The 25804-nt window shown below is 45.8% G+C and overlaps 1 protein-coding gene and 1 pseudogene across 2 annotated transcripts; one reads left to right on the top strand and one right to left on the bottom strand.

Moving 5' to 3' along the window:
* The window catches only part of LOC121923056, a 100115-nt pseudogene that overhangs the window by 51713 nt on the left and 22598 nt on the right, over positions 1-25804 (bottom strand).
* On the top strand, positions 2138-24930 carry LOC121923042 (gastrula zinc finger protein XlCGF9.1-like). Of its 2 annotated transcripts, XM_042453154.1 has the most exons (5): positions 2138-2779; positions 17816-17942; positions 19400-19488; positions 21840-21960; positions 23322-24930. In XM_042453154.1, the coding sequence occupies exons 4-5, from the start codon at positions 21927-21929 to the stop codon at positions 23888-23890; spliced, it is 603 nt and encodes a 200-aa protein (XP_042309088.1). In that variant the 5' UTR covers positions 2138-2779; positions 17816-17942; positions 19400-19488; positions 21840-21926; the 3' UTR covers positions 23891-24930. The 2 variants fall into 2 exon arrangements, with proteins under 2 accessions (XP_042309088.1, XP_042309087.1); XM_042453153.1 differs by lacking the exon at positions 23322-24930 and having other exon boundaries at positions 21840-21921.

Below are 25804 nucleotides of genomic sequence, written 5' to 3'. Positions count from 1 at the left end.
TATTAGGAAGGGAGGATGGCAGGCCCCTTCCCTCGGGGCCCAGGACTGAGGGGCTCCGTGGCCGACCTCCAGGTGGGTCTCTCAGTGGGGCTCCCCAGAGCAGAAGGAGGAAGGCAGCAGAAGGTGTGGGCCAGACAGGGCCGCAAAGGGACGGTCTCTTTCGCCCCAGAATCAATACCAGGGAAGCTGCTAGAAGAGATCGTTAAACAGAGAGTCTGAACATCATCACACAAAGTCAGCACAGGTTTCCCAGAAATAAGTCATGGCAGACGAATCTGATCTCCCTTTTTGATACAGTTACCAGTTTGGTAGATGAAGGAATTGATGTAGATATAGTACGTCTTGGTTTCAGTAAGGCCTTTGACAAGGATCCCCACGACATTCTTGCAAACAAACTAGTGGAATGTGGGCTAAACAAGGCAAGTGTTACATGGATCTATAATTGGTTGACTGACCGAAGCCAAAGGGTGCTCAGCATTGGCTCCTTTTCATCCTGGAGAGAAGTGACCAGTGTTGTGTCCAGTGGGGCTCTGTCCTGGGCCCAGTGCTATTCAACATCTTTAGTAATGACTTGGAGGACAGAATTGGGGGCATACTTATCAAATCTGCAGATGACACCAAATTAGGGGGAATAGCTAATACCCCAGAGGACAGGATCAAGATTCAAAATGACCTGAATAGACTAGAAAGCTGGGCCAAAGCTAACAAAATGAAATTCAACACAGAGAAATGTAAGGTACTGCACTTAGGGCAGAAAAATAAAATCCATAGATATAGGATGGGGGAGACCTGGCTGAATGAAACTACATGTGAAAGGGATCTAGGAGTCCTAGTAGACCACAAATTGAACATGAGTCAACAGTGCGATACGGCAGCTAAAAAGACCAATGCGATTTTAGGCTACATCATTTTTGTATATTTGTATGTGTTGTTTCCCAGATTTATTCAGAGGAGGTTTTGCCATTGCCTTCACTGTGTATGAAAGGGATCTAGGAGTCCTAGTAGGCCACAATATGTACATGAGTCAGCTGTGTGATGCGGCAGCTAAAAAGGCCAATGCAATTTTAGGCTGCATCAATCAAAGTATAGTGTTCAGATCAAGAGAAGTAATAGTGCCACTGTATTCTGCTTTGGTCAGGCCCCACCTGGAATAATGTGTTCAGTTCTGGGCACCACAATTCAAAAATGATGTTGAGAAACTGGAGCATGTCCAAAGGAGGGTAACTAAAATGTTGAAGGGTCTGGAAACCATGCCCTGTGAGAAGAGACTTAGGGAGCTGGGTATGTTTCGCTTGGAAAGAGACAGTTAAGGAGTGATATGATAGCCCTATTTAGGTATTTGAAGAGATGACATATTGAGGATGGAGCAAGCTTGTTTTCTATTGCTCCAGAGACTAGAACATGGAACAATGGATGCAAGCTACAGGAAAAGCGATTCCACCTTAACATTAGGAGGAACTTCCCAATAGAGCTGTTAGACAGTGGAAGACACTCCCTCGGAGAGTGGTGGAGTCTCCTTCTTTTGAGGTCTTTAAGCAGAGGCTGGATGGCCATCTGTCAGGGATGCTATGATCGTGAATTCCTACATGGCAGGGGCTTAGACTGGATGGCCCTTGAACTGCCATGAGATTTCAAAAAATATAAAGTGGAGAATAATATGATTAATATACAAACAAATATGTCACAATTATATATGAAATATATAAAATATAAATAATATAAATTATATAAAATATAATATTTAATGTAAATGTAATGCAATAGCATATTGCACTGTTCTTGTTTTCAGTAGATATGGTTTCAAATTGCTTTTAACTCTGTTGATAGCTGCCTCTCAGGTAAAAGAACTTCTTGAACTGCCTCTCTTTCAGGGAAGAGACTTGTTTGCTATTAAAGGGCTCCACAAATTTCTTTTCCCCCATGTATGCATTCGCACATGCGTGCGCACTTTCAGACATCTGTTAACTTAAGGGGACCCCATTAATCTCATTCGGTTCTCTTCATGAAGGAATACTCGAGGTGGTTTTGCCAGTCCCTTCCTATGAAATACAGCTTTCAGCACCTGGTATTTATTGGCAGTCTTCCATCCAAGTACTAACCAGGGCTCACCCTGCATAACTTCCAAGAACAGACAGGATCTGGTGCTTCTAGGATATCCATATCAGGATAATAATTGTTAACATAACAACATACATTGATAGTGATCTGTAAATAGCTGATGATATCAGTAATAACACAATAATGTATTGGTTTTACAGGGTGTTGCAGGAGAACATTTTAGAGACATCTTTGTCCTGAGGCAGACAGAGAAAGATTAACTTTGATCCTGTTTGTGGCTCCATTTCGTTTTTAAAAAACATAGATGGATGAACCAGATGCAGCTGGTCCAGGAGGACAAAAAGGCTGTGATGGCCTCAGAGCTGAGAATAGTGGAGGATTCTGGGAGAGGACAGTCCAGAGGTCTTTAGGAGAGGACCTGGCCAGCTCAGACACACAGCACCAGCTCTTCAGGCAGTTCTCCTATGGGGATGGAGAGGGCCCCCGAGACGTTTGCAGCCAACTCCACCATCTCTGCTGTCAGTGGCTGAAGCCAGAACGACACACAAAAAACGAGATCCTGGACCTGGTGATCTTGGAGCAGTTCCTGACTATTTTGCCCCCAGATGTGGAAAACTGGGTCAGAGAATGTGGGCCAGAGACTTGTTCCCAGGCGGTGGCCCTGGCAGAGGGTTTCCTCCTGAGTTGGGCAGAGGCAGAGAAGAAGCAGAAAGAGCAGCAGGTGAGAGCATTTCCTCCTAGTGTAAAGGCTGAGCTGTCTTTTTTGAGCCTCTCATGACTCTTGGAGAGAAATGCCACCTGAAGTGGTGCTGCTGAAATGTGATGACCCCAGACCTGGCTTTGATAAGGAGGAGTGTGGGGAGGATCCACCTTGTGATGAAGTGGAAACACAATCCCTAACACCTCTCAGAAGAATCATTTTGCCTTAAAACCACTGGTGTGCTCCCTGTGTGCCAGATTTTCAAAGGATATTTCCCTGCTGGCACTCTTAAGGGGTGAAATACTTTTACTGTTGCTGATTTTTTTGGATGTCATTTTATTTTTATTCCAAGGTTATGCAGTTACTTCAACATAACAAATCACCAACAATAGTATTGTGGCCACAGGCTGTACAGGCAGATATATCTATACAGTAGTACAGTGCGCCCTCCCCTTACGCGGGAATCCATTCCGTATCCCTCCGTGTAAGGGGAAATCAGCGTATGCTGAAGCCCCATAGGAACTATAGGGCTTTCAGCATATGCTTAAAGCCGCGTATGGTGCGTCCATGTAAAACGCGGACACACTGTAGTAGGTCTTCATTTTTGTTTCTCCCTATGTCTGTTAACTGTAACAGACATATGGAAATAGAATCATAGAATCATAGAATCATAGAGTTGGAAGAGACCGCAAGGGCCATCCAGTCCAACCCCCTGCCATGCAGGAAATCCAGATCAAAGCATCATCGACAGATGGCCATCCAGCCTCTGTTTGAAGACCTCCAAGGAGGGAGACTCCACTACACTCCGAGGAAGTGTGTTCCACTGTGGAACAGCCCTTACTGTCAGGAAATTCCTCCTAATGTTGAGGTGGAATCTCTTTTCCTGTAGCTTGCATCCATTGCTCCGGGTCCTAGTCTCTGGAGCAGCAGAAAACAAGTTTGCTCCCTCCTCAATATGACATCCCTTCAAGTATTTAAATAGGGCTATCATATCACCTCTTAACCTTCTCTTCTCCAGGCTAAACATCCCCAGCTCCCTGAGTCGTTCCTCATAGGGCAAGGTTTCCAGACCTTTCACCATTTTAGTCGCCCTCCTTTGGACACGCTCCAGTTTTTCAATGTCCTTTTTGAATTGTGGCGCCCAGAACTGGACACAATATTCCAGGTGGGGCCTGGACCAGAGCAGAATACAGTGGCACTATTACTTCCCTGGATCTAGATACGATACTTCTATTGATGCAGCCTAAAATCGCATTGGCCTTGTTAGCTGCCGCATCACACTGTTGACTCATGTTCAACTTGTGGTCTACTTGGACTCCTAGATCCCTTTCACATGTTGTCTCCTTAAGCCAGGTGTCTCCCATCCTATATCTGTGCATTTTATTTTTTCGCCCTAAGTGCAGTACCTTACATTTCTCCCTGTTGAAGTTCATTCTGTTAGCTCTGGCCCAGCTTTCTAGTCTATTCAGGTCATTTTGAATTTTGATCCTGTCCTCTGGAGTATTAGCTATTCCTCCTACTTTAGTGTCATCTGCAAATTTGATAAGTATTCCCCCAATTTTTTCCTCCAAGTCATTGATAAAGATGTTGAATAGCACTGGGCCCAGGACAGAGCCCTGTGGGACCCCACTGGTTACTTCTCTCCAGGATGAAAAGGTGCCATTGTTGAGCACCCTTTGGGTTCGGCCGGTCAACCAATTACAAATCCACTTAACAGTTGCCTTGTCCAGCCCACATTTTACAAGCTTGTTTGTGAGAATGTCATGGGGAACCCTGTCAAAGGCCTTACTGAAATCAAGATATACTATATCCACAGCATTCCCTTCATCTACCAAGCTGGTAATTTTATCAAAGAAAGAGATCAGATTTGTCTGGCATGACTTGTTTCTCTGAAACCCATGTTGACTTTTTGTGATTATGGCATTGCCTTCTAGATGTTCACAGACTCTCTGTTTAATGATCTGCTCCAGAATCTTTCCTGGTATTGATGTCAGACTAACTGGACGATAATTGTTGGGATCCTCTTTTTTCCCCTTTTTGAAGATGGGGACAACGTTTGCCCTCCGCCAGTCGGCTGGGATTTCTCCTGTTTTCCAGGAGTTTTCAAAGATTATTGCCAATGGCTCCGATATTACATTATACAAACATTGAAGACCTGCTACTAGTATAGATATACCTACCTGTATAGCCTGTGGCCACAGTATTGTTGTTGATGATTTGTTACGTTGGAATAATATATATATATCTTCTTCGTGGTCTCTGCGATCTTACAAATGGGTTGTACTGCGCCAGCGCAGTGCTGCTTGGAAAACTTCTAGCATCACTGGGCAAAGTTAACTTTGCAACTTTTTGGCGGTAGCCCCACCCATCCCTTATAAGACCCCTGTCTTCCTGTTCTTTCCCCAGTTCCTTCTTTCTGCCGTGTTAGCTGCTTTAGGAACTTCGCTTCTGCTATCCACTTGTTTCACTGGAATTCTTAACTATGGACTGTTTGACCATTCTCGATCTGCCCCCCTCGTGTTTTGTTGACCATTCTCTGCATTCTTAAATGATTCCGATTTGGACTGTGTTTTGGCTACGATGTCTCCAGCTCCCTTCAAGACGTGCAACGTCTGTGGAGTAAGATCCCCAGACAGGATCCACATTCTTCTTGCCTTCTCTGCCTCGGGGAGGCTCATAACCCCAAGACTTGTGCCCTCTGCAAGTCTTTGACTCCACAGGCAAGGAAAAACCGGGACTCTCACCTTAAGGTTGCCTTGTATCAACAGGCTCTTTTGCGTCCATCAGCCTCCCGCCCCTTTTTGCACCTGCTGCATTGGAGTCGGTGCCTACTGTTAGAAAAACTCTTTGTTATTGGTGATGTCTTCTCTGGAACTCAAGAACAAAGTAACTTCAACACAGATTTTCACTCAAATGAGGGTTTATTGACTTAGTTGCTATTTACACATTCACAGCTACTGCTACTATACATCCTTCTGTTTCAGAGTCCATGCTAGAAGAAAAGAAACCTGAACATGTCATCAGTCTTTGTTCTCTCAAAAGATCAACATTCCCACCATGTGGACACACCTCTTTCCCATGAAGTCACCATGTAACACAAGAGTATAACAACAGCATATCATGTTTATATTTCGTCTCAGTCATTCATCCTTGAACACTTGTTCTTCCAGGCCTAGACTTCCTGGCGTTCAACAGGAACCATTTTAAACTTTAGTTAACCATTAACACATCTGAACATTTTCAGTACAAATAGAAATATATTTTAAGGCTTCGGCTTCTGTGACCCAGAGCTCTTCCACTGAGCCAAGTGCCACCGTCCCAGAAAGGGATGTTTGGTCCGAAGGAGCACACTAGACGAAGTCCAAGTCCAAGAAGGACTAGACTAAACATAAAACTCAAGCTCCAAAAAGTTTTCAGCCCATGACAAGGATTCAAGCTCCCTGAAGGATTCGAGCTCCAAATCTTCCTCTAAGAAGAGGCCTTTAGATTCAGGAGAAGGTTCTCCTTATGGCTCTTCTCATTCTAAGAAGGCACGCACTAAAACTCTGGAGGGCTCCAAGGAGCATGCCGCCTCTTCAGTACCCAGATGGGACTCGTCGGTACCGGTCGGCTCTGAACCTCTTCAGGCCCATCGGATGAAGAGATAGAACCTGCCATTCTGCCAGTCATGTCACCCCGCAGAGCCTCTTCTCAGGATCGTTGGTCTCCCACACATGTAGGGCGGTTTCTCAAGTACAAGTTCACCAGGCAGAGATTCACCAGCCTCCTCGTCTCCTGGAGCAGGAGGACTCGGACCTTTTTTATGATCGTGAGATGGACAAGTATTATGTTGCTCTCAGTCGTGATTCTGTCCGTCATCGCTTGGGTTGAAAATCCACTATTTCATCAATGCCAAAATCCACACCAATGGTGAAATCCACCTTAGCACCAATGGGTTCGGTCTCCTCTGCTGCCTCGGTACCGACATCCCGTTCTGCTGTGGCCACCGCTACCCAGACCCTACCCTCGGTTTCACATACGGTGCTTGCTGGTGACATCTCAGAATCTGACCATGACAAGTCCCAACATGACTATCCTCATGCGGCACACATTGACTCAGGCTCCTCAGATGAGGCTGCCTCTTCAAGAGCTGTTTCAACCCGGTGCTTTGTCTCCCACTGATGACGTCCGTACTTTTGCAGAACACATCATTAAGATGGGAAACATGTTGGACCTGCTAATAATAATAATAATAATAATAATAATAATAATAATAATAATAATAAAAGTTTATTTTTATCCCGCTTTTCCAATTTTGATCAAAGCGGCATACAGAATTTAGATAAAAAATACATCAAGATAAAAACATTTAAAACAACATTTAAAAACAGTCACAATAACAACACAGGGCCAGCTGAGTGGGGGAATCCATAAACATTACAAGGTCATCAACATAGGGGGTGAAAATGACATCTCATGGGAGGAAGGCTTTAGAGAAGAAGAAGGTCTTAAGGTTCTCCTTAAAAGTATCTAAAGATGTGGTGGAGCAGAGCTCGTCCGGGAGATTATTCTATATTCTTGGGGCCGAGATAGAGAAGGCCCGTTGCGAGATCCTCGCATAACATGCAGTTGGGACCTCCAGCAGATTCTTCCCTGCCGACCTGAGTGTGCGGGGCGGATTATATGGGGAGAGGCGGTCCTTCAAGTACTCTGGGCCCAAGCCATTTAGGGCTTTATAGGTCATAACCAACACCTTGTATTGAGCCCGGAAGCAAATAGGCAGCCAATGAAGATCTTTCAAAATAGGTGTTATGTGGTCTGACCTGGAACTACCAGCGACCAGTCTCGCTGCCATATTTTGCACTAACTGGCTTCCGGGTTTGGTACAAGGGTTGCCCCATGTAGAGCGCATTGCAGAAATCCAATCGAGAGTTTACCAGAGCATGTACTATAGTTTCAACGTCCCTCCGGTCCAGGTAGGGGCGCAGCTGGCGTATCAGCCAAAGCTGATAACAAGCGCTCCTGGCCGCCACATCCACCTGAGATGACAGCTGGAGCGATGAGTCCAGGAGCACTCCCAAGCTGCGAACCAAGTCCTTCAAGGGGAGCGTGACCCTGTTCAGGACAGGATGGCAAATCTCACCACCCGAACCCGGGGAACCTATCACCAGTACCTCTGTTTTCTCTGGATTCAGACTGATTTTGTTTTCCCTCATCACCCACACGGAGGACAGAGGTCCCTACGCCAGCTTCCATCCTGTTGCTGCTGTCGTTAGAGTAAATTGCTAAACGCTCTTGGGACTTCTTGGCTGTTTGCTCATCCCAGGCATAATTCCTCTATCGTGGAAGGCTCCCAGCAGTCCTTCACCTCAAAGACTTCCACCTCACCGGCGGACTGAGAAGCAAAGAAAATTGATGGCCTGGCAAAGAAGGCCTATGCCTCCTCCATTCTCGGACTTAAGGTAGCCAACTACAATGCCTGTATGGGAACAGAATTTCTCCTGTCATTCTGGACATTCCAGATTACACTCAGGGTGTCCTGACTGAGATCAGGGATGAGGCTTATTTCATTGGGAGCTGGCTGATCACATCTGCCCGTCACTCCATTGATGGTTTAACCAAATCCATGGCAGCGGCAAATCCATTGCCTTGAGAAGACATGTGTGGCTTCATTCTTCGGATCTGAACCCGAACGCAAAGGCTACTATCGAGAACATGCCATTTGACGAGGCTGACCTGTTCAATCAGGAGACGGATGAGCACCTGAACTTCAAGTACCGGAGGAAGGTGGCTGCTAAAAAACATGGTATGTCCACGCCTTCGCAGTCCTTTTCCCGCAGATGGTTTGGTATGGTCAGGGACAGCGGCCTTTCCAACAAGACCACCAATACCAGCAACAGGAGCACCAGAGGCAGCGCTACCCATCCCAGTCTTCTTCTGGCTGCTACCAGCCCCCTGCTCAGTACCGAAAGAACTACCGCAAGCAAGATACTGACCAGGACAAGAAGAGATCCTGAAGGGTTGCTGTGTGCTCCATCGTCTCCTCCGGCTCCTCCTTCTTTGATATTTTGAGGCCCTTCTCTAACACCTGGGCTGCTGTGACTTCTGACTCTTGGGTCCTTGACATTGTCTGTAGGGGTTATGCCCTCAAGTTTGAAGAGCTCCCTCCAACTGGAGCTGTTGTTTCCACCACCACCCCAGACACCCTACCACCACACTCTTTTTTGGCAAAGGGCGCAGTCTCACCCGTTGATGCTTTTTCTCCAGATACTTTATGGTCCCGAAGACTGATGGTGGCATTTAGACCAATATTAGACTTGAAACTCCTCAACTCCTATTTGGTCTACCATCAATTCCGCATGTTAACTCTCACCTCTATTTTGCCCTTATTACACCAGGGCCTGTGGTTCGCAACGATCAACCTGAAGGACGCGTACTTCCACGTGGGGATTCAAGAGAGTCGCTGGAGGTTCCTGTCCTTTGTCCCGACATATACCATTACAATGTCCTTCCCTTCAGCCTCTCCACAACTCCAAGGGTTTTCACCAAGTGCATGGCTCCCATCGTGGCTTATCTTCATCACCGAGGCTCCAGGGTCTTCCCATACCTGGATGACTGGCTCCTCACGGCCCCCTCCATGGATGAATTGCGGAGAGACATCGACTTCACCTTGTCACTCCTCTTGTCCCTCGGGCTCATGGTGAGAAGTCCCATGTCACCCCAGCCAAGCAGATCAAGTTCATCAGCACCATCCTCGACTCCGAAGACTGCGTCACTTATCTCCCTCGGGACTGTTTCCATGCTCTCTGCACTGTGGTCAGGACTTGTCTCGCCAAAAGGCAAGTGTGGTCCAGCAATGTCCAAATAGCCCAGGGACACATGGCCTCCACGACCTTCATGACTCCGTGAGCAAGGCTATGGTTTTGGCCTCGCCAATCATGGTTCCTGTCAGCCTTCAATGCAGTGACGGACCCTCCGTCCAAGTGGATCACAGTCCCGAGGCCAGTTAGCCGCTCGCGCCGCTGGTGGCTCGACTCCCAAATAGTTTACATCGGCATGCCTTTTTCGCCTCCTCAACCTCAGGTCACCCTGACCACAGATGCTTCCATGGAAGGTTGGGGTGCCACACGTCAGGCCTCCTCATCAAGGACAAGTGGTCTCTGGATGAACAGGCTCTTCACATCAATGCCCTCAAGATGCTTGCAGTGGAAAAGGCCTTGAGGGCTTTCAAGATGAACCTCTCCAACAAAGTAGTACTCCTTCTGACGGACAATACTACGGTGATGTACTACCTCAACAAACAAGGAAGCACCAGATCACAGATCCTGCTCGACATCACGCTCCGCATTTGGGAATGGTGCATCCCGAGAGGGATTCTGCTCCAGGAAATCCACTTGCCAGGAGATGAGAACGACTTGGCCGACCAGCTCAGCAGGTCTTCCACCGTTTGCCACGAGTGGAGGCTCCATCCCGAGACAGTTGACAACCTCTTCAGTCAGTGGGGAACCCCACAGATCGACCTCTTCGCAACCACTCTCAACAGCCACTGTCCCCAGTTCTGTTCCCGAGCATGCAACGACAACTCCTTCGGAGACATGTTCATCTTCGCTCGGTCCGGAGAGATGCTATATGCTTTCCCTCCATTTCAACTGATCACCAGGGTGGTGTCAAAGATGGTGCGAGACCGCTCAGATACCATCCTGATCACACCTTGATGGCCAAGACAAACCATAGTTTCCGTCCCTGCTCCACCTCTCCTGGAAGGTCTTTCTCTGTCTCGAGTTCCATCCAGATCTCCTCACTCTCCAGGATGGCCGGATCCGACATCCGTACATCGAGAATCTACCAATGGTGGCGTGGAGACTCCATCTCTAGACTTGCTACCTCCCTCAGTACTGAAGGGTGATCTTGGCTGCCCAGAAGCCGACCACAAATGGAAGAAATGTGTTGATTTCCTCTCTGCGAGAGACTTCTCTCCATCCCGAGTGTTGACACTGGTGGTGTTGGAGTTCCCGATGACACTTGTGGATTTGGGGCTGTGCCTCACATCCATTAAGTGTTATCTTTCACCCATCTGTTCTCATTTCCAGTTTGATGGCAAACCTTTTTTCAGGGACCCTTTGGTGAAGAGTTTTCTGAAGGGTTGCAACAACCTCCATACTTCAGTCTCGGTACTGACACCTACTTGAAATTTGGGCGCTGTGCTGTCTTCTCTGCAATCCAAGCCCTTTGCACTCATGGCCACGACTGACTTGGGGCTGTTGACCTGGAAGACAGCCTTCCTTGTGGCCATCACCTCTGCTTGCTGTGCTGGTGAACTTTGTGCCTTGTGGAGGGATCAGCCTTTCCTTAGGTTTCACAAGGATAAGGTTGCCCTCTGTACCAACATTACCTTTTTGCCTAAGGTGGTGTCCTCCTTTCACATGTGTCAGGATTGTTTTGCCAACTCTGGCCTCTAACCCGACCACCAACACCGAACACTGCTTGCACGCCTTGGATGTTTGGAGGGCTTTGGCCTTCTATTTGGACAGAACTGTGGGTTCAAGCCGTTCTGAGAGACTGTTCCAGTGCTATTCAGAACTGAGAAAGGGACTGCCTATGATTGTGCAGAGCTGTCCAAATGGGTGGCTGGTACCATCCACCTCTGCTATGAGCTGTCGGGCAGACCTCTTCCGGTCAGGGTTTGGTCCCACCCAACTAGGGTGGTAGTGATACCCTCCACCTTTTTGACTGGGGTCCCCTTGGAGGATGTCTGTAAAGCTGCTGTTTGGTCCCAGCCCTTGACTTTCATCAAACACTACAGGCTGGACACCAGGGCCAAATGGGATGCAGCTTTTGGGAGGACAGTGTTGGTTTCAGGTTTACATTGATATTTGCACTATATTTTCTAGTTGACTTCTTTGTATTCTAAGTTATTTGCCTTGAAACTTATTTCACATGTCTCAAATGACACCTTGACCAATGCCTTGGTGTTTGTTTACAAGCTCTTGTCAATTAATGTCTCTTCTGCCAGATCTGGCATGGTTTACAATTTGACATGGTTTATGCATGTGCTTTATGACTTGATGCTAAGAACAACAAACACAGTTTTTGGTTCAAAGATCTTTATTCTGTTGTTAATAAACACAGCTTATTTGAGCCTTACCTGGTGTCATGACACTCCCTCCTCCACTGACCGAAGCTTGTCAATCTAACCCATTTGTATGATTCGCAGAGACCATGAAGAAGGAGGACAGGTTGCTTACCTGTAACAGTGTTTCTTTGAGTGGGCATCTGTGAATACATACAAATCCCACCCATCCTACCCCTCAGTGTCCTGCTCTACATTGGCTCATTCCCATGTCGCTAGGGAAAGAGTGGGAAGACGGGGGTCTTATAAGGGATAGGTGGGGTTACCGCCAAAAAGTTGCAAAGTTAACTTTACCCAGTGATTCTAGAGGTTTTCTAAGCAGCACTGTGCAGGCGCAGTACAAGGTGTTTGTATGTATTTGCAGATGACCACTCGAAGAAACACCATTACAAGTAAGCAACCTGTTGATATATATACACACACACAGTCGTCCTTCCACATTTGCGGAGATTAGGGGTGAAGGACCCCAGCATATGTGGGAAAATCATGTATAACGCCTCCCTCCCAGTTACAGAGCGGCAAGGAAGGGATTGATTCGTCGCTCCAGTTGACTTCTCAGGTGGATGCGACGGTCAGGAGTGCCTGTTATCAGCTTCGGCTGATACGCCAGCTGCGTCCCTACCTGGACCGAAAGGACCTAGAAACTGTTGTACATGCTTTGGTAACCTCTCGATTGGATTTCTGCAACGCGCTCTACATGGGGGAACCCTTGTACCAAACCCGGAAGCTGCAATTGGTGCAGAATATGGCAGCCAGATTGGTCGCTGGTAGTTCCAGGTCAGACCATGTAACACCTATTCTAAAAGATCTTCACTGGCTGCCTATTCGCTTCCGAGCTCAATACAAGGTGTTGGTTTTGACCTATAAAGCCCTAAATGGCTTGGGCCCAGGGTACTTGGAGGACCGCCTCTCCCCATATAATCCGCCTCGCACACTCACAACTTCCGGGACTAAACTGTTGGAGGTCCCTAGGTCCAATCATGTGCGGACCTCACAGAGGGCTTTTACTACTGCTGCCCCTCCCCTTTGGAATAAGCTCCCTGCAGAGCTTCGCTCCGCCGCCTCATTAGCTGTTTTTAAAAAACAGTTGAAAACATACCTATTCCGGCTGGCCTTCCCACCTTAATTTGTCCATTTATTTTCCTGCCCCCTTTCCCCTTTTTTCTCTTTTGACCCTGGATCGATGTTTAATTTTCATTGTTTTTCTGCCCCTGCCATATGTATTTTTCTATTTTATTGTTTTCCTGTTCCTGTCTTGTAGTAATGTTTTTAACTGATTATTGGGTTTTAACTTTGTATTGTAATGTTTTTTAAATTTTGTAAGCCGCCCTGATCATATCCATGGAAGGGCGGGGTATAAATAAAATTTGTTATTATTATTATTATTATAGTGGTGTGCTTGCCTCTCCCCTCTCCCTGCCACCCTGTCACTGACTCAACTGGGCTAGTTACAGGGTGGCAGGGAGAGATTGAAGAGAAGTGGTGCGTGCTTCTCTCTCACTTCCTCCAGTGCCTCAGAGAACTTGCCTGAGCTTTCTGAGGCATCAGAAAGAAGCTGGGGGAGAGGGGAGGAACTCACACATGCTGCTCTCACTCTTCCTCTGATGCCTCAGACAGCTCAGGCAAAGCCTCTAAAGCATCAGAGGAGTAGGAAGAATCATAGAATCATAGTGTGGGCGGGGCCTGTGCGCCAGCCTGCATTCTGTCTGGAAGTTCCCCTTTTTCTTGCAACACGTGCAAAACAAACTTACGCCAGTCTCTGTATAATGCACTTAAACTTTACTGGAACACAACTTTAACAGTAACAACACCCTCCACCGGTTTCCCCTTTGCCACCTCAAGGAGTCAGGCCTTCCCCACTCTTCTTCGGCATCCTCACCCTTTCTCGTGGCTTGGGCCCCGCTGTGCTTCTCCAGGGGCTCCTGCTCTGATGTCTCCCACTCTGTGGGAACGGGCTTGTTCCCAGCACTCTCCCTTGGCGTCCCACCACTCTCTCTCTAGGCTACCTCCCTCCTTCACACTCCACTCCCCTTCCTTGGGATATCTAAAGTCCCCCTCTTCCTTGGGGTCTCGCAAGTGTACCTCCTCGTGAGGTCCCACTCTCAGTACTCCATATCGTGAGGTCCCACTCTCAGTACTCCATATCGCTCCATATCGCAGAGAAACTGGCCGATCCTCTCTTCGGGGACTACAAGCAACCTTCTCTTTCCCTAGACCAACCGCCTCTCCGCATCCCCCTCTTTTGCGTCCGACTCCTCTTCCCACGCTCCTCTCTCCTTCCGCTCTTATACCCCCTGGGGCCTCGCTTCCTCTGCCCCTCCCCCCTCCCCTGGGGCCTGCTCCTTCATTTCCTCCACCTGACCCATCTCATCCCTCCCAACTCTCCCATCACTCAACCCCACTTCACTACATGACCCCCCCACCAACCCCCCCCCCACCAAGAGAGTTGGAGGGCATGATGAGGTCCAGGTTGCCTGTCCGGGGGGTGGGGGGAGAAATCAGCATTAGAGTGTAGCAATCCTTGTCTGTGTTGCACTGTAAAGGAATAGGGTTGCAACAGCATGTGCCATCGGGTCACTCGGGGATTAGACTCCTGCATAGAAGCAAGACATACCAAGGAAGCATGATCCATCACCAATGTAAAAGGTGCACCCCACAAATAGTAGCGCAACTCCTGTTCTATGGCTGCATAGCGCTGTTCTGCTGGCTTTAGCTTTTTACTTAAATACAACACAGGATGTTCCCCATCTTCCCAAACCTGCGAGAGCACTGCTCCCAAACCCACCTCTGACACATCGGTCTGGAGCACAAAAGGTTTTGAAAAATCTGGAGCTTTCAAAACCGGATAACTATACAAGTAAGCCTTTAGCTTTTTGAAAGCCCTTTGCTCAGTCTTCCCCCATAGGACCCTTCGAGGGTTTCCTTTGTTCATTAAGTTTGTTAACGGGCAAGCCAGGTGTGCAAAATGTGGGATAAAACGTCTATAATAGCCAGCTAAACCTAAAAACTGTTGCACCTGTTTTTTAGTCTGCGGGACCCCCCAGTCCTGTACTTCCACCACCTTATCTACCAAGGGCTTTATCTTCCCCGTCCTATTGTGTGCCCCAAGTATTTAACCTTCTGGCAGGTGATGGCGCACTTTTTTGGGTTCTCTGTTAGCCCCGCCGCCCTTAAAGCCAGCAGCACCTTTCTCAAGTGTTCCAAGTGTTCTTCCCATGAGTCGATAAAAATAATATCGTCTATGTAAGCGGTAGCACAAAAACTCAAACTGCTCAAGACCACATCCATCAGCCGCTGAAAGGTAGCTGCTGCCCCATGCAACCCAAACCACATGTGGGTAAATTGAAACAAACCCTTCGGGGTTGCAAAGGCCGTTTTTTCCCTATCCTCAGGATGTAATCTAATCTGCCGATACCCCTTCGTCAAGTCAATGGATGATAAGTATTTGGTTTGCCCTAATCTCTCTAACAAGTTCACCTCCCCGGGCATGGGGTAGGCATCAAATTTTGAGACTTTGTTCAACTGCAATACCTCACGGATCCATCCGGTTTTGGGACCATTACTGGCTGGCTGCGTCATGGACTCCTTGATGGCTCTATGACTCCTAGCTTTAACATGGCTTCCACCACCCTGTTTATTATCTTCTGTACCCGCCAAGGCCACGACCGAACTACTGTTCAGGGCTCTGTATAAATGGCATGTAAAATGACCTCCGTGCAGCCCGGGCAAGCATCAAACACATCCTTAAATTGCAACTGTAAATCCCTCACCCGTTTGTTTGCTCCTCACTCAGAGAGGAGAGAATGGGAACACCTCCCGTCTCCAGCAGTTCCTCCGCCTGCGGCCCTATAAGCCACTCCTCCTCCTCTGGCTTCTCCTCCAGTTCCCCAAAAAGAGCCTCACGGACCCTCCAAGCCTTTAGGAGATTAATATGGAAAATTTGCTGTTTAGGAGGATCCCCTTCCATCTGTATCTCATAATTCACCGGGCCCACCCTGCGTATCACCTCGTATGGGCCCTGCCACTTTGCGCTTAGCCTTATGGGCTGGGAGAAGCACCAAAATCCTCTGCCCCACCTCTAGCTCTCTTTCTTTGACTTTTCCATCAAACTGCCGCTTCTGCTCTTCCTGAGCCTTGACTAAGTGGTCCTTAGCTATCTGCCCAATCTCCTTGAGATGCTGCCGCATCTGCAGAATAAACTGCAACTCTGAGGGGGAATCCGGCGCTTTCTCCTCCCATCCCTCCTTTACAATATCTAAGATACTTCGGGGCTTGCGCCCGAAGACCAATTCAAACGGTGAGAACCCCAGGGACGATTGAGGAACCTCCCTGAACACAAACAACAAAGGCTCTATCAACTGATGCCACTGCTTAGGATGCTCTTCTATAAACTTTTTCAACATCCCCTTTAGAGTCCAGGTCCTAGTTTCTGGAGCAGCAGAAAACAAGTTAGCTCCAAACTGCATGTGTGCGCGATCCCCCCACCTCCCTTCCAATGCCTCAGAAACCTTGCCTCAGTTGTCTAAGTCATTGGAAGGAAGCCGGGGAACTTGATCTTCCTTCTCCTGGCTGCTGCCGCCCTGGAAAGGCTTCAGAGAAGCTTTCTCAAGCCCTTCCAAGGCGGTAAAGGTTCAGGGGAAGCACACACGTGAGTCCCCTGCCTTCCTTCTGATGCCTCAGAGAGAGCTTACTTGAGCTCTCTGAGGCATTGGAAGGAAGCCGGGAGAATCACGCATGCGCTGATCTCACTCCTCCGCTGATGTCCCATACAGTTCAGCCAAGCTCTCTGAGGCATCAGAAAAGGGGAAAGAAGAGTGTGCATGATTCCCTCACCTCTCTTGCTATGGCTCAGAGATCTTGCCTCAGCTGTCTGAAGCATTGGAAGGAAGCCAGGAGGCTTGTGTGCACTGCTCTTGCCCCTCTTCCAATACCTCAGAGCTCAAGCAACCTCTCTGAGGCATCAAGGACGGGGAGAGAAGTGCGTGTGTGAGTCTCCTGCCTTCCTTCTGATGCCTCTGACAGCTTGCCTGAGCTCTGTGAGATATTGGAAGGGAGGCGAGGGAATCGCGCACACTCCTCTAGCCCTTCCTCTGATGCCTCAAAGAGTTTGCCCGAGGTCTCTGAGGCATCGATGAGAGAGAAAGAAGCATGCGTGCAATTTTAAAAGGATGTTGAGAAACTGGAGCAAGTCCAAAGGAGGGCGACTAAAATGGTGAAGGGTCTGGAAACCATGCCCTATGAGGAATGACTTAGGGAGCTGGGAGTGTTTAGCCTGGAGAACAGAAGGTTAAGAGGTGATATGATAGCCCTGTTTAAATACTTGAAGGGATGTCATATTGAGAAGGGAGCTAATTTGTTTTCTGCTCCTCCAGAGACTAGGACCCAGAGCAATGGATGCAAGCTACAGGAAAAGAGATTTCAGCTCAACATTAGGAGGAACTTCCTGACAGTAAGGGCTGTTCAACAGTGGTACAAACTCCCTCAGAGTGTAGTGGAGCCTCCTTCTTTGGAGGTCTTTAAACAGAGGCTGGATGGCCATCTGTCGGGGATGCTTTGATTTAGATTTCCTGCATGGCAGGGAGCTGGACTGGATGGCCCTTGCAGTCTCTTCCAACTCTATGATTCTATGATTCTGAGACTTGCATTGTATATCAAAGCATGGGTTTCCAGACATTCAGATGTTCTTGCTGTGGGCTCCATGCAATTGTTTGTGATCCGGCATGTACAGTGAACTTATACCAAGTATTAACACAAGCATCATATTATATCCCACCTTTTTGAGATTTTGTTTTGCATGTAACTTTTGAACTTGGGCTTATGGGGACTGCTTTTTCCTGACTTGGTTGTGGTTGGATACCTCATATCACACAAGTCCAAACCCTTTAAGGATTTGCCATTTTCTCATCCTTCTTCAAATTCCATGTCTTGAATTCTCACTGTTGTTTCAGGTCAAAAACCTCTTGGCAGACATTAACTCTGAATCCCCTGTGGCAGAGAAAGCTCTATTGGACCGCAGGCAGAGTCCCCAATGGAGGGCAACCCAACAGGAGCACAATGAGGGGAGGCTCTTGCAAGGTAAGGATGAACACTCTGTGTCCAGAATTGTGCAAATCTCTTTGTTCTTTTTGTTGTGTACTTTCATGTCATTTCCAAATCTTGGTGACCTAAGGTGACCTTATCAAGGAGTTTTCTTGGCAGTATTTGTTCAGAAGAGGTTTCTCTGTACCTTCCTCTGAGGCTGAGAGCATGTGATTTGCCCAAGGTCACCCAAAGCCATGGCTGAGCGGGAATCTGAACCCTGCTCGCCAAAGTCTCCAAATGCTGAAACTATTTCAACATGATGGCTTTTATTTCCCCAATGGAAGCCATTGAACTTTGAGTCTGATGCAGAATATCTTATTCTGCTTGAGATTGTGGAAGTGAAGTTCTGCAAGCAGGGTTGCTCAGGTTCCAGGTGCATTGCTAGGTGTGCATTTGGCTGCAAAAAGACTGCAGTTCCTCACCAGGGTTATGTAGTACGTTCAGTGTATATCTCCATATCAGAAATGTATGCTTCTACCCTTGGTGTAGGTGTTCATATAAAGAGAGAAACATACAGTTGGAAGAGAACATAAGGACTATCTATTCGAACCCTCTCCCATACAGGAACTCACAATCAAAGCACCCCAACAGATTACCATCCAGCCTCTGTTTAAAGATTTCCAAAGAAGGAGACTCTGCCACATTCCAAGACATTAATGTATTCCACTGTTGAACAGCTCTTACTGGCATGAAGCTCCTCTTAATGTTTAGGTGGACTCTCTTTTCCTGTAGCTTGCATCCATTGTTCTGGGTCCTGTTCTCTGGAGCAGGAGCAAACAAGCTTGCTCCATCCTCAATATGACATCCTTTCAAATATTTAAACAAGGCTATCATAGCACCTCTTAACCATCTCTTTTCCAGGCTAAACATACCCAGTTCCCTAGGTTTTTCATCATAGGGCATGGTTTTCAGGCACTTCACCATTTTGATGGCCCTCCAATTTGTCAACATCTTTTTTGAATTGTGGTGTCCAGAACTGGACACAGTATCAGGTGAGGCCTGACCAAAGCAGAATAGAGTGGCACTATTACTTCTTTTGATCTAGACACTGTACTTCTATTGATGCAGCCTAAAATAACACTGGCCTTTTTAGTTGCCACATCACACGTTTGATTCATGTTCAACTTGTGGTCTACTAGGACTTCAAGACACCATGTTATGATCATGCTCAACCAGGTCTTGCAGGCTGAGAATTTTGGTTTCTTTGAGTAGATCTACCCATAGTGTGCTCTTTCTCTTTCCCTATTGCTTGTACATTATTGACCATCATTGTCTTTTTCAGTGAGTCATGTTATCTCAAAATGCGCCCAAATTATGATAGCCTCGGTTGTCTTCAACTGTGTGTTCCAGGTTGATTTGCTCTTCAAATGGTTTAACTGTGTGTTTAGGGGTCCATGGAAGACTATGTAAATGAGTGCACAGTAAAACACCTCCATTTGTTCTTTCTGCAGGTGTGCATAGGTCCAAGATGGTCTCCAAACGAGGGAAGAGAGAAGAATCTACACCAAATTCCTCCTCCATGGAAGAAACTGGAAGAAAGGTGATACTGGAACAAGTTAACGTTCACCCCTTCTTTCTTTGTGATGGAGGCATCAGGAGTTTTTCAGTTTGGGATGCAAATGGCTGAACAGAGGTCATCCTCTGTCCTGTAATGGCTCAATTGATCAGAGCTTTCTACCATCTTGTCCTTGCTTTCCTACCCAGTCAATCAGGAACAGCGGTGGTGGGATTGGCTTTCTTGCCAATGCTGGCCCCTCAGGTGTATTTGAACTATTCCCAAATTAACATTAAATCCATGGCTTTTAGGCGGGGTTGTTTTACCATTTTGGTGGAGGGAGGCACCTGACTCAGGTAACTGGTTTTGAGCCATCATGAAAGGCATCATTTCCTAATGATTTAATTTGTATTTTTCATATTTATATTGTCAAGGATGAGAAGAGGCTCTTGTGTCGGTCTTTGTCTTATGTACTAAAAGAACCTGACCATACAGGCTGGAAATCCTGCCCCCCAAATGTACTAATTGGGTGGTGATGGTCTAGACCTATGCCAGTTAATAATGAAAATTGGGAAGACTTCCTTTTTTCCCCCCAAAATTTTATTAAATACTTAAAAGAAAATTATACACTAATTCAAACACATCTAGTTATGTCTTCATATCACAAAAGTCATCAAAAACAATACAAATTTAATATCATATACATTCTTAGTACTTCCTTGGTTAGTGACTTAATTCCAAACTTTATATAAAATCTTTTCTGACTGAACTCTAAGTAATCATATTACCTCTATTGATTCTCGCATTTTTATGTAGATATCATTTTCTTCACAACCATCTAGATCAATGTCTGTACTTTTTCCTGTTTACATCTATATCTATAAGTTTAAAATATGTTTTTCTTATTTTACCTCATATGAGAATTAGTATTAATACTCAAATATTATCTATTTATAAAAAAATTAATATATATAAAAAGAACGAAACAATAAACATATCAATAATTAGCTATTTATAGTTATTCATTTTTTAATCCACTACCTATCTAAAACTGTATACATATTATCTTCTTTTATCTTTCTTAGATATTCCTTCCAAATTTCCCATTCTTTATATAACCTTTCCAAAGGTCTATCATTCACCAAATATGTCAACTTATCCATCTCGTAAAGATCTAACATCTTCCATTTCCATTCCTCAATTTCTGGACATTCTTTTTTCCCCCAACTCTTAGCAAAAATACTTCTTGCCGCAGCTAAAGCAAACATTAACATTTTTCCATATTTTTTCTCACAGTTCTTATCTTCCATCATATTCAAGAGATAAAATTTAACAGTTGGTCATTCCTTCAATCCAATAATTTTCTTCATCTCTATATGTAGGTTCTTCCAAAATTTTTGAGCTATAGGGCAGTTCCACCACATGTATAAATAACTTCCAACATCCTTATCACATTTCCAGCAGGTATTTTTATTTTTCTTAAACATTGGGAAAATTGGGAAGACTTCCATGGAAGAGTTTCTATGAGTTTTAACAAAGGCCAGTCCAGACGGGCCTTTGTGGCGCCCTCGTCACATGCAAGGGGTTGGCTGAGGGCACACTGCCCATACATGCCTCACTCCTAGCACGTGACAAGGGCATCAAAATGGTGGCACCCTGTACACACGGGTGCCGCCATTTTGACATGACGGATGCTTAGCGTCCGCACATCGCACCCCCATTGTGATGTTGCGAGTGCGCAATTGGCGCACTGCAGCGTCACAATGGCGCCGCAAAAACAACCTGCTTTTTGCGGCTTCTTTTTGCGGCGCGAGGAAGCCGCGTGGGTTGTCCACTGCAGCTTCCTCGCGCAGCAAAACAAGGTGCCGGCAGACCACCCTTTTTGGGCGGTCTGTACCACGCCAAAGTCTCCCTTATATGAGAAGGCTATATCATCAAAGACCCATATTGTAGCCTTGTCTCTTCCCTGGATGTTAAGAAACTGGAGCATGTCCAAAGGAGGGCGACTAAAATGGTGAAGGGTCTGGAAACCATGTCCTATGAGGAATGACTTAGAGAGCTGGGGATGTTTAGCATGGAGAAGAGAAAGTTAAGAGGTGATACGATAGCCCTGTTTAAATATTTGAAGGGATGTCATATTGAGGAGGGACCAAGCTTGTTTTCTGCTGCTCCAGAGAACAGGACCTGTTACAATGGATGCAAGCTACAGGATACGAGATTCCACCTCAACATTAGGAGGAACTTCCTGACAGTAAGGGCTGTTCAACAGTGGAACACACTCCCTCAAGGGAGAGTAGTGGAGTCTCCTTGAAGGTCTTTAAGCAGAGGGATGTGCCATGGGCTTTCCTCCCCTTTTGCTTATTCACTGTCTGAATGAGGGCCATTTTCTATTGCAGGTGACCTTTAGAGATGTCACTGTGTACTTCACAAAAGAGGAATGAAAACTGTTGGATCGGAGGCAGAGATTTTTGTATGAGCAGGTGATGACAGAAAACTATGAGAATGTGTCCTCTGTTGGTAAGGAATTTGAACCCATTGCCCTTCCTACAAATATGGTGCATCCTTGCATACTACGTTGTCATGACACTATGTTTCCACTTTAATTGTAATAGCAACATCCTGTGAAATCTTGGAATTTATAGTTTAGTGAGGCACTTCAGCTCTCCTTCCTAAACTGACAATTCTAGGATTTCTTAGAAAGGAACAATGACAGTTATTAATTTCGGTCCCCAAATTCTCTTCAGCACACCCCAGGGCAGGATTTTTGAGTTTTTTGGCACCCCTTTCAGACTTTCTATGCTCTAGATAGCCTTCCAATATCCTCTTGGGAAAAATGCCTCCCCTGCCTTTAAAATGTTTATATTTATTTATTTAGTATTTATACCCCGCTTTTCAGCCAAAAGGTTCTCAGAGCAGCTTACTTTGCTTTTGAAAATTGGACATGTCCCTACTCTCAGATTTACAATCTTAAAAAACAAGACACAAAAGGGAATGGCAGTGGGGAAGGGGGAAAGTCCAGCAGATCTTCTCTCCCTCTGATGCCTGGACCATGGCAGATGGACTGGAGGGAGGGCCCTTCTTCTTTTTCAAGCAAGGCTTGGAGTTGGCCTGCCCATCTCTCCCTCTGGATGTCTCACAGAAGGCCCAGTATTAATACTCTATTTCCTTAAGGAATGTTGAATAATATAGAGAAGCAAAACATTATTTCATTTTTTTCCAGGTGGTACAATGGGAGATACTCTCTGAGATCCCTTGTGGGTCCAGTGTGGGTCCCAAATCCCCAGTAGTTGCCCATTCCCATCTTAAAGGTGTTTTAGGGCTGTTTTAAGGCTCCTTTCTGAGGTCCAGTCCCCAGCCCTCATCTTCGACCTTTTGTATTGATTTGGCCTCAGAATGTCTCTTTCCTGAATCACACTCTGTGTGTGAATGAGAGATAGAGAAAGAGAAAGGAAGAGAGAAAGAGTGATAATGAGAGAGAGAGAATGTGTAAAATAGAATGGCAGGGAAGAGGTGCGAAAGTTGGAGAGTGTTGGGAAAAATGGAAGGTGATCAGGCATGTGGGAAACAGGAGGGAGGGCAGGAGCAGAGCAAAGATAGTCTAGCTCCGAGGACAGGAAGGTACCTCTGGGAAAGTCCATGATAGAGCCAGAATAGGTGCCTTGTGTATTGTGAGGCAGCCATGAACCTTACAAAATTTTAACAACATGTTTGAGTGAACTGGTGCAAACCAGCTCAGGGTCTTGTTTTTAGACATATTATGGGGTTCCATTTAGCTATTATGACTGATATCTATGAAAGGTTCAAAATAGGGCACAAAAACTCCTTTTTCTCTGATGATTTATTTACCTACTTGAGCTTTTCCTTGTCCTTGTTTATAGAAGAAGTTGTGATTCATCAGAGAATCCACATGGAAAAAAACCCATATAAATGCCAGCAGTGTGGAAAATGTTTTGCTCACAAATCAGCTCTTGTGTGTCATCAGAACGTCCACGCTGGAGAGAAGTCATACAAATGCCAGCAGTGTGGAAAATGTTTTGTTCAGCAGTCACATCTTCAGCATCACCTGAGAGTCCACACAGGAGAGAAACCACACACATGCCAGCAGTGTGGGAAATGTTTTGCTCACAAGACACACCTTCAATATCACCTGAGAGTCCATATAGGAGAAAAACCATACACATGCCAGCAGTGTGGAAAATGTTTTGCTCGCAAGTCACACTTTCAGTGTCACCTGAAAGTCCATACAGGAGAAAAACCATACACATGCCAGCAGTGTGGAAAATGTTTTACTCGCAAGCCACACCTTCAGTGTCATCTGAGAGTCCACACAGGAGAGAAACCATACACATGCCAGCAGTGTGGGAAATGTTTTACTCGCAAGCCATACCTTCTGAGTCATCAGAAAGTCCACGTAGGAGAGAAACCATACAATTGCCAGCAGTGTTAAAAATGCTTTGCTCAAATGTCAGACCTCTTGAAACATCAGAGATGCCCCACATGAGAGAAACCATACAAATGCCAGCAGTGTGGAAAATGTTTTGCTTGGCAGTCAGATTTTCAGGGTCAGCTGAAACCATCAGGGAGAGAAACCATACAAATGTCAACAATGTGGCAAGTGATTTTCTTCAAGTAACAACCTTACACACTACCACCTCAACATCTGTAGAGGAGAGAAGCTGTACAGATGCCAGGACTGCAGAAAATGTTTCTCAGAATTCACACCTTTTGAGGCACCATGAAGTCCACACTAGAGAAAATGTGTAAAAATGTGACCAATGGAATTTTTTTGTGAGGCGGACTCTATAAATACAGATTGTGTTTTGTAAAGCTCAATTATAACCCTCTTTTATACTATTTCTGCAATAAAGTTTGTGGTTTTAAAGTATCTTTCCCTTACAGGATCTTTCAATAAAATCTTTGAATTATTTGGAGCCTTTTGTACTCTTCATTGCCCATCCAGAATCTGTGAAAGACATCATCAGTTATGGAGCATCAATATTTGTATTAGTGTTAATGACCTGATGCCAGAATTAAATTGACTGGGGCCATGAAGTAGGATATTGAAAATGCATTTCTGTTTGCTTTCTAGTCCTGCATTGACAGGGAACATTCACCAACTCCTGAGTCAAAATGTGATTTCCACCCCCATCCTCTGGACTTGGATCTGGGCTAGAAAGGATCAAGTTTTATTTGTGTTCATGTCTAGCAACCTGTATTTTTTCTTGCCTTTTTTAATATGGGGCAGTAGGGTCGCCATACATCAAGGCCTGGCCTTGAGCCTCCAATTTTCATGGATCATCTTCAGGCAGGAGATGAGGGTGCTTGTTCTCCAGTATTGGGAAGGCCAATTCTGGGCAGCTGGGAGAGCAGCAGCTTATTACAATTTGCAAGGCTTAATTCATTGGTCAGGCCCCACATGGAATACTGTGTCCAGTTCTGGGCACCAGAATTCAAAAAGGATGTTGACAAAATGAGGTGTATCCAAAGGAGGGCCACCAAAATAGTGGGGAGGGGAGTTCCCTCAGTCTCACCCCATCCCACTCTACCCCTGCTTCTTCTGCATCTTATTATTATTAATAATATTCCACCTTCCTCCCAGTACAGCAACTCAAGGTGGCTAACAAAATTTAAAATAGTCCAAGTTAAAAGCAGTACAAAACAATAAAACTGTAAAGTTTAAAAAACAATTTTAAAAAGTCAATAATAATAATAATAATAATAATAATAATAATAATTTATATTTCCTGGCTCTCCCTGCGGATCGAGGCAGGATTACAACAGAGATAAAAATACAAGAAAACATAAAAACATAATAAAACATATATAAACCCCTAACCCTCCCACCATTACAAATAGTAAAAATCAATAAACAGTTAAAAATTACATCAGTAATATAGCCTAAAATAAACAGGATGGAGTGGGCAGATTGAAGGCGGATGAGGCTTGCTTGCTTTCTTTCTTTAGGAGGTCTGCCCGGGAAGGCCTGCCAGAAGAGATCCGTCTTGATAGCCTTTTAAAAGGCGTCTAAGGTGGTGATAATGTTATGCCCAAGTTTGGTAAGGGCAACCTGTTCAACCTGAGAGCGTGTAATGAAAATTTCTCCTTCTGTGGACTTATTCAGAGCAGGGCTGATACAGATAGTGAGACACCAAATTTGGGTTTAAACACTATGCATGTAACATTTATTAAATCACAAAAGTAATACAAACATTGATTATCAAGAGCTCTTTCATTCACTCACACATTCATACAATACACACTTTCCTTCTGCTATGCAGTGATCAGTTGCCCTCAAAGGTTGGGGATAACACCGTTGCCGCATGGTGATGCCAACAAAATGGAGATGAAAGCCAAGGGTCTT

The sequence above is a fragment of the Sceloporus undulatus genome, chromosome 2 (genome assembly GCF_019175285.1).
Source record: "Sceloporus undulatus isolate JIND9_A2432 ecotype Alabama chromosome 2, SceUnd_v1.1, whole genome shotgun sequence".
Classification (NCBI taxonomy): domain Eukaryota; kingdom Metazoa; phylum Chordata; class Lepidosauria; order Squamata; family Phrynosomatidae; genus Sceloporus; species Sceloporus undulatus.
The sequence above is the reverse complement of the archived record's forward strand: the minus strand, read 5'-3'. Positions and strand labels throughout refer to the sequence as shown.

Bases quoted from the DNA above. Each gene is read 5' to 3' on its own strand.
- LOC121923042 (XM_042453153.1), top strand. From the start codon at position 2,363: ATGGATGAACCAGATGCAGCTGGTCCAGGAGGACAAAAAGGCTGTGAT. The intron at 17,943-19,399 runs GTAAGGATGAAC...TTCTTTCTGCAG, and splicing joins TGAGGGGAGGCTCTTGCAAG to GTGTGCATAGGTCCAAGATG. The intron at 19,489-21,839 runs GTGATACTGGAA...TTTCTATTGCAG, and splicing joins TGGAAGAAACTGGAAGAAAG to GTGACCTTTAGAGATGTCAC.